At 31.2% G+C, this 9,024-nt stretch overlaps 1 protein-coding gene across 2 annotated transcripts in view; it reads right to left on the bottom strand.

The window, feature by feature from the left end:
• Positions 1-2,111: 2,111 nt before the first annotated feature.
• The window catches only part of LOC128176206 (uncharacterized protein PF3D7_1120600-like), a 176,721-nt gene continuing 169,808 nt past the window's right edge, over positions 2,112-9,024 (bottom strand). For both annotated transcript variants that reach the window (XM_052842359.1, XM_052842361.1), the window contains 6 exons: positions 7,529-7,654; positions 6,916-6,957; positions 6,434-6,607; positions 6,236-6,268; positions 5,365-5,403; positions 2,112-4,888 (listed from right to left, as the gene is read on the bottom strand). In XM_052842359.1, coding sequence (XP_052698319.1) covers positions 4,836-4,888; positions 5,365-5,403; positions 6,236-6,268; positions 6,434-6,607; positions 6,916-6,957; positions 7,529-7,654 — 467 coding nt within the window. In that variant the 3' untranslated portion in view covers positions 2,112-4,835. The remainder of the gene's footprint in view (positions 4,889-5,364; positions 5,404-6,235; positions 6,269-6,433; positions 6,608-6,915; positions 6,958-7,528; positions 7,655-9,024) is intronic.

Below are 9,024 nucleotides of genomic sequence, written 5' to 3'. Positions count from 1 at the left end.
CAATCTGGAAAATTCTATTGAAAATTACAATAATAGAACATAGAATTTTGTTTGGTACCGTCACGACCGGATGTTACAGATGAAATACATTGTATTGATATTTACATGTAATAGAAACAATTACAATAAAGTGTGGATATAGCATCCCAAACATTTCTTTGTAAAGCACAGAAGTATAATTTAAAACAAAACGTCAAAAATACATAAACAACGTCGCAGGCGTGCGGCGACTGTCCTTACCTAACGCTCTATATATGTTGTCTTCGGAAACAAATATCGTTTTGCACTAAAATTTTCAGATCTAAATAAATATATGTAAATATAATACAGTTCGAGATTTTGTCATTACAGCGAGTTTTCATGATTTTATTGCAACAGTGACACTACTTTTGGAGCAACTCTCTGTTGTGTATTTGGTGATCTGGAAAGTGTAAAAGTCTCCGAATGCTATTCATGTGAAAGTCTCATTTAACGTCAAGCTCGAATGATGTAGAGATTATTTGACTGACAAATTTTTTTTTTTCATTTATCACTAGCTCCGGGATCCGATTAAAGAATGTCATAATTTTTCTCCACTTTTCCCTTTAAACTAAATCATTCTTTAATTTTTTATGTAAAGAAATGCATCTAATTTTGTGAGGTTTTGAAAGGTGAAGTAGTAAAACAAATTAAAATGGTGTCTGAAAGGCGCCCAGACAGCAATATGAAGATAATTGCAAGGCATTGTACAAATATATATACAGTCATTTCACGCATATCTTTTACAATTTAATGCTATGCTATGGTATGCGATTTCAATGATATGCTACGAGATTTGTATGGTATGCTATGAGATTTGTATGCTATGCCATAAGAAATTTAAATGAAGGGTTTAATGATATGGTATGCTATGCTATGCTATGGTATGCTATGAGATTTGAACAATAACGCCTCCATACACAGAAGAGTTGCACACATTTCGAAGTTAAATAATAAGAAGATAAAGTGTACCACAAATCTATCATGTAAACATTTATTTTTTCAATAAAAACATTTAAAACCGAGTAAAATAATGTTGTATGCTATGCTATGGTATGCTATTATTAACCCAATATATTTCCGTAGTGAGTCAGTAACTAACCTTATAAGTGTTTTGTTTTCCCGAGGACTATCAAGCGACATATTCATTAATAAATAGCGGTGATCTACGCAAAGCCATGTACAAGATGCATTACATCTGATCTCGTCCAATTAACCTCATTTAAACAAAATTATCAATACCACCTTTCAAATACCCTTTACAAATCTTCGCTTCACCCATATTACTTACAATGTTTTGTTGCTAGTCAATTATAGGCCTAAACCTCTGCAGAGATTTGAGCAAATTTAGACGGTGCCATTTTGTTCTGATCCAGACACAACAATGTGACGTCATTATTCAAAGGGCAACTACTCTAATTTAAAAATAATTCCAAAGGGCCACTACTCTAAATATTTTAAGGACTTACTGAACACGATTTCTGTGTTAAATAATATGAATAATCGAGATGAGTAGGTGAGGCGGCGGCCAATGACGGCCATATTGCCTAATATTAATTCTCAACGAACCTACATAGAGATATATGAGGCAATCACGTGCCATGTTTAATCCAATGAAAATGTGACATTTCAGTCCGAGGGAAAACAAGGTATGATATGACGAATGCGATTCTATGAGATTGTATGCTATGGTATGAAATTCCAATGCTATGATATGAGATTTCAATGTTATGCTATGAGATTTCAATGCTATGCTATGCTATGGTGTATGTTGTAAAAGATATGCTTGAACTGACTGTATCATCTATATCATGGCAACATTCTTAGCTGTGCAAGAGAAGATACATGTAGATGTATGACATGTGGTGATAACGAACAGTGTTAGAATTCAAAAGTTTATAATTTAAAGTATCGTAACAGAGTGAAATATTATTTGAACACTGTTCGTTATCACCACATTTCATTTCTAACTTAACACTATACTTATTTTGAATCAGCGACTGCTGGGGGAGGGGAAGGGATTTATAAATATTTAACATGTTTAATATCAGACTTGATTTAAATAATAATAAAAAAGCTTCTAAAATGATGAATATAAAGATAATTTCATTTATTCACACATGTTATATTTTTAAAAATATATATTTCAACTGGATTTAATACTCTAAAGACCACAAATACCCCTATAAGGGAATTACATAATATCTTGAACAAGGTGTCAGACTGACAATTTACAAGGTTGAATATTACGACATTCACACCTTTTGATTTATTGAAAGTATGTATACTATACACAGACACTGACCCACGGATCTTCCTGTGAAGTAAAACTTCAAAAACATTTTAAAGTATAGACCAGTTGGTTATCTTCTCTCACTTGAAAAAAAAAATCAGTATGTTGTGCAATATGGTGGATTTTTTTTATCCATAAAATGCAATACATAGTTTTAAATTCTCTGAATTTTAAAACTTTAATGTTACATGTAAACTAATATTTATTTGACAATATTGATAAAATTAAATTCATTGTAAAAATAAAAATCCCAAATAAATATTTAATTACTAGAAAATTGATATTGAAATATATATAAATACTTTCCCCTTTAAAGTGGATAAGTTGATTTATTTTGTATGATAATTGGATTCTGATTTTTTAATACATGCATGGATCGGAGGATAGGGGAGGGGGGGGAGCAGAGGATAATTCAATTTTTTAAAACTTACATTGTACAACTATCCCAAATATGTCTAAGCTCCCCCAGAAATCGATGATATCCCTGCCCTTTCCCTGGAAAAAAATCCTGACCTAGCATGTAATTATATGTGAACTTAAAGAAATAGAAGCCCATTTTCTCTCTTGTAAGCAATAGGAAAGAATCAAAACAAATCCAGATTTTGGTCTCAAATAAAGTAAATATTCAATTCATTGTTCAAGCATATAAATAACTTATAAAAACATTGGTACAGTGGGTTACAGTGGTGTACAGTGTTTGTCAGTACCCTGTACAGTGGTGTATAGTGGGGTACAGTGCTGGTCAGTGCCCCGTATAGTGGTGTACAGTGAGGTACAGTGCTGGTCAGTGGGTAGGTACAGTGCTGTCCAGTGGAGTACAGTGGAGTACAGTGGCTCTGTACAGTGGGATAAAGTGTGGTACAGTAGATCTGTACAGTGGGTGTACAATGGATTTACAGTAGGGTACAGTGAATATACAGTGGATGTTAGACAATGTCTGTCAATTTTTGGGAATATCAGTGGCTTTTGATTTCAGTAGTGGAGATTAAAAAAATCAGGAACAAATACGAAGATTTTTAATCTTATTTTTCGGGACCATGCGATCTTCAACGTTTTTTGAGCATGACAAATATGAATGCCAAATGACACATCTACAATATCTTGTTTACAATTTCCGAAAGTTTTAACTTGAAATCTTTTACCGTTTAGGAGGAGATCACTGGACAATGCAAGCCGACCGTCTGAAAATCGCGTCATTATCTCAAAAAAAAGGACGTCATCCAAAAAAATGTTATCAAGTTCAGATCAATGTCTATCAAATGTGCAAGTTTTATGAAAATCGGCCGAGCCAATCCGTTTTCGAGAAATCATTTAATCATATTTTGTAGGTAAAAGAAATAACAGTAGGAAAAAACGAACAAAACCAATATGGTCTTACGTTGAAAACGAAAGACCTGAAAGGGACTTAGACACGATCTGAGATCAAAATTTTATTTTTTATCTTCATGTATTAAATGGTTTACTTTTGCATTTGTAAGATTGACCAAAATTTGAATGTTAGATGTCAAGTTACAAGCGAAATACACAGAAAAGAATTATTTTGTTATGTAAACAAAGCTCGAATCTTATATTTGTTTACAAATTATATAAAGTAAGGAAATTGCCATTTCTTTGACAAAATGACCCGTGGCAAACACCCATATTATACCCATATTAATCATTCTATATATTAAAAATGAAAAAAATAAAATTTGAAAATGTTGGGTTCAAATCGTGTCTAAATCCCTTTAATTAAGTAATATCACTTATGCAAAGGTATAATACTACAGTCTATTATTAATTTAATACATAAGAAGCATATTTTTAAGATATGCTTACCTTTTTCATAGCATTTAAGCTTAAAAATGGAGGAAATATAGGTGTGAAACGCTTATAACAATGACGACGCCCAATTGATAACTGAATATTAATATGAGCTATGCAATTAAACTTTATTTTCTTTAACTCACGTGTCGGTAAAAATCGATATACAGTATTTTTTAAGACAACACAAATACATGTATAATTATATTTTAAAGAATAACAAGATGTCTAAATAAAAATGCATCCACACAAATGAGACAGAGCACGTAAAACTCTAAAAATATTTATCCGGTTATATATAATAAAAGTATAAGACATAAAAATTTATTCCATGGATAATTAATTTGAAATAAAAAACAAAAATATCCATAAAAATGCATGGCCTTCATGAAATGAGACTTGTTTGATTTCAATCTTTTTATATTGTGGTTGATTCTTAAACATAACGATGTACTGGTATATAATGTCAATAGAATCGGAAGTCATTGACCTGTTCAGCCAGACATGTGTATTGTTGAAGTAGCTGCCAAAAGGAAGTGAAATACATAAATGAATATCAGACAGAATAAACAAAATTAGTCTTGCATTTAAACCATTGGAATTTTTTCATGTTACACCCCACGCAACAATATAGTAAATGTATCACAACTCAACAAATTATTATCATGTAACACTTCAAAAGAAATATAAATGCATGGTTATCTTTTATCATTTTAGTTTGCTATGAAGTGGTTCTAACCAAATGATCACAATCTCCAGCACAGGACCCGGTATCTAAAAAAGTCATAATCATTTCAAAAAGTCGCTTATATATCATGTCAAGAATTCCCTTCCTCCTGGCGTAGATAATATAGTAAACCCACACGACGCACACTTTGCTTGATTTTTTTTTAAAAAAAAGAATCACTTGAACGAAATCTTTGCTTCACTTTTTCCTGTTCATTTTATCTCCTCCTGTTCCTTGAAATATAAAGGAAAAAATTAAATTTTTAAATAAAAAAAATATCTCCTAAATTACAATAATAACAAAAAATAACTTCTTCGAATATTCATAAAATCGAAACATGTTTTTTTTTTAATATAAACCATTGAGATTTGTAAGTCATAGTAAGTTGCAAAGCATCAGGAATAAAAATATAAAACAATTACATATTAATTAAGGAGTCAATGGCCAATTACTAATAATTTCATTAATGCAATAGTTATCATGTGCCAATTCCAAGTTTGGACAAGACCTAAAATTAACTTACCAAATACAAAATTAGATTGAGAACTCGGCTTTCCAAACCCTGGAAGAAAGAGTCATAAGTATGGCTTAATCTAACAAAACAAGAGGAATAAGGACCACATCACCTAACTAATAACGAGTACTTTCATCAAGTGCCGAATAACCTTGGATTTATGGAATACATCAGAAAAACAGTTTTATTTATGGTGGTATTTGTTAAAAAAAACTTGCATTTGAATTTACTAATATTCACTTTTTTCCACTTTTTTCCAACAAATTTCATCTTTCAGCTGTTAATCATTAAAGGCCATCTTTTAAATTTTTTTTTATTTTTAATTTTAGCCCCATTTTTTTAACAAGTTAAAAATTCGGTCCCCGCTATCAAGCCACGATTAATCTAATCAAATAAAAAGCCTGTTTTTTTTACCTTAGCAAAAAAACCCTCATTTATGTTTTATACAATTGTTGGTTATTGGCAACGAAGTTCTAAATATAAAGTCAAACGCATGAAAATAAACTAAAAAACCGAACGAACGCAATTTTTAGTTAGCAACACATATATACAAAAACATATATATTTTAGCATTGAGCTTTTGAAAACCCCTTTACACTTTTTTTTTACCATTTTTATCTTGTGCGCAGCAGACGGTTCTTTAACTTGCACCTATTTTTTGCCAAAAAGAATTGATCCATGGCTCATAGTTTGAGCTAGTTAATGATTCAGGCAACTTAAAACTATTTACATGTTATCAGGATGCTTGACTTGAATAAGTTCTCTTTTTACAAGTCAACAAAACCATTGAATGCTTGTTGTGGTGGCTCATAACGCGCAAGTTTCTAATTCTCCGTCTGATTTTTAAAAAATGCAATATGCTATAATTAATGTATACTACCATTGCCCATCGGTGTGCTTGTGAAATAGTTTCCTAAAAATAAAAAGGAAGTAAAATAAAGCTAATAAAGAAAGATCATTTAGATTTTGAAAGATTCCAGAAACAATTTCGACTTTGAGTAGTTATTGTTTTATTGTATTTAACATAGGTTAAATTAAAAAAATCAAAATAAATTCATCTAACTGTTTTGTCGTTTACCTTGCAGTAAACTCGTTGTACCGTCGGAAGCTCCCTCTTGTGTTTGGCTCAGTAGGTCCCGGCATTCAGCTTGTGACTTTTCAAGATCTTCACGCAAGCTTCTGCACTCGTCTTTGTACTCAAAACTCTTTTGTTCACATTTGTCTCGTTCTTCCGTCAGCTTCTCATTGTCTACTACAATAAGTAAAAACAAATCTCAAAAACCTTCTTTTTGCCCTAAGCCACATCAAAAATAGCAAAACTTTGAAATTAAATGATCAGAGAGAGAGAGAGAGAGAGAGAGAGAGAGAGAGAGAGAGAGAGCAGGAAAACTCCTGCAATGTATATTATTTAACACGTTCTTGGCATAACCATCGTTTATAAGCGTACACATAATCTGATATAAAATTGGACCAAGCAGGTTTAAATTTGGTCATAAATGTTTAACTTTTCGAAGAATGTCGATGGTGGAATTTTCTTTTCAAATGTAAAACTGTACTTACTGGTAAGACGATCCAACTTTCGTTCTAATTTGTTGGATTTTTCTAAAATATAATACCTTATACATTATTATCGTAATATCGTATTTTCCCTATGATATGAATGCCCGATTGATATCATGTTATCACGCTACAAATTATGTTATTGACATGACTACATGTATACTAAAAATAGAAATATTATAAACCTTACTATATTAAAAATAAATTTTCATGTTGGCTTCTGTGCCATTATGACGTCACAATAGCGAAATCAACATCTGCATATTATGAACCAAACATTTTACAATTATAATTTTGAAGAAAATCAATTTTTGTAAGTAAAATCATCGTCTTTGTTCGATATTTTAAAAAGTTTGATTCATCAAACATGAAATAAAGCCGTAAGCGGATTCAAACTCATAATCTGCAGAAAACAAGCCCGATTTTCTAACCACTACATATGTAAGCTATGACTATCCACTAAGCTATGACGATACACAACCAAATTGATTGATACAAACATATTAAAAACATTAAAATTTATTGCCATCTTGTGACGCAGTGTCTTGAAAAGTTTAAGTCTAGGAGTATTTAGGTTTCTGAAGATATATTTGAATAACAACTGTTAACTTGCCCTTTTCTTCTTCCAATGAACGTCTGTAACCTTCAGTCATTGTCCGATAATTGTTCAGTTCTGAAGCCATACTATCTAAACGGTACCCAGTTTTTGACAGCAGTTCGTTGATGTGTCGACTCTTCTCTTTTTAATCAAATTCATTAATAAATTAATTCATTTCTTTTATGTTTGATAAGATCATTATCGCCCATCTTTAAAATATTTAATATATATCATAGAAAAATTACTGATCAAATATGCAACTCATACTCTAAAGTATGCACATTTTACACAACAATCATTGTTTTAAAGTCTAAAATGATCTACAATATGTAATTTTGACTAATTTTATTTAAATATGTACATGTGTTTTTTTATTTTCTTACTTGTCTATTTTAATTATTTCTTTTCATATGTGTCATCTCAACGAATATAAATTTTCATGAATTTGATTTCCCCAGATCTTTAACATAAAACAAGAGGCCCATGGGCCACATCGCTCATCTGAGCAACAATAGGCATGATAAAATCAACTTCAAGGTCATTATACAAAATGGTTGGACAATATGGTGTAATTCTTTTTTTTTACAGGATTATTTTATAGTCATGTCACATTCAGCAATGTATTTTACATAAAGACCATAAACAGTTGTTTATATAAAGGGTATAAACCAACATCAAATTCTGAACCCCATGTGAAACCCAATATTCATCCAGTTGCCAAAATTCAAACAATGTTAAAGAATCAGCAATATCTAAAAATGCTTGCATATAGGTAAAACCATATAGGATAACATATCAGTTTTTGTGAATAATTAAAATGTTTTCCTTTGTACAATGGGATCCCAAATGTGGCCCCACCCTACTTCTAAAGATTTTTAATTTAAAAAAATTTGAATCTACACTATCTGAAGTTGTTTCCACTAAAATAACAGCTTTTCTAGGCAAATGTTTTTTCAGAAAAAGATTTTATTATATTCCTCTATTTATTATTACATGTATGTAAATTAAATATTTGCCCCCCCCCCCCCCCCCGTTGTGAACTCTGTCTACCATCGGGAATCATGATTTGAATAAGCTTGAATTTTCACTACCTGAGGATGTTTCCACATAAGTTTCAGCTTTCCTGGCCTTCGGTTGTTGAAAAGAAGATTTTTAAAGATTTACTCTATATATTCCTATGTTAAAATTCGACCCCCCCCCCAGTTGTGGCCCTACCCTACTTCTGGGGGTCATGGTTTTCACAACTTTATATTTACACTACCTTGGGATTCTTCCAGACAATTATCAGCTTTTCTGGCTTTTTTGTTTTTTGAGAAGAAGATTTTTGAAAAGATACGGTTTCTTTAAATATTTGCCCTAAAATTCCAAAGTTGTTTAAATCTCATGAAAATATGCACACAATATCTTTTATACATGTGTATATAAATTACCGTGCTATGCTATACACCTTTATTCTGATTTTTAAAAAAAGGATAATGACTTCAACATTTTGTCATATTTCTAAAATGTAG

The sequence above is a fragment of the Crassostrea angulata genome, chromosome 3 (genome assembly GCF_025612915.1).
Source record: "Crassostrea angulata isolate pt1a10 chromosome 3, ASM2561291v2, whole genome shotgun sequence".
Classification (NCBI taxonomy): Eukaryota; Metazoa; Mollusca; class Bivalvia; order Ostreida; family Ostreidae; genus Magallana; species Magallana angulata.
The sequence above is the reverse complement of the archived record's forward strand: the minus strand, read 5'-3'. Positions and strand labels throughout refer to the sequence as shown.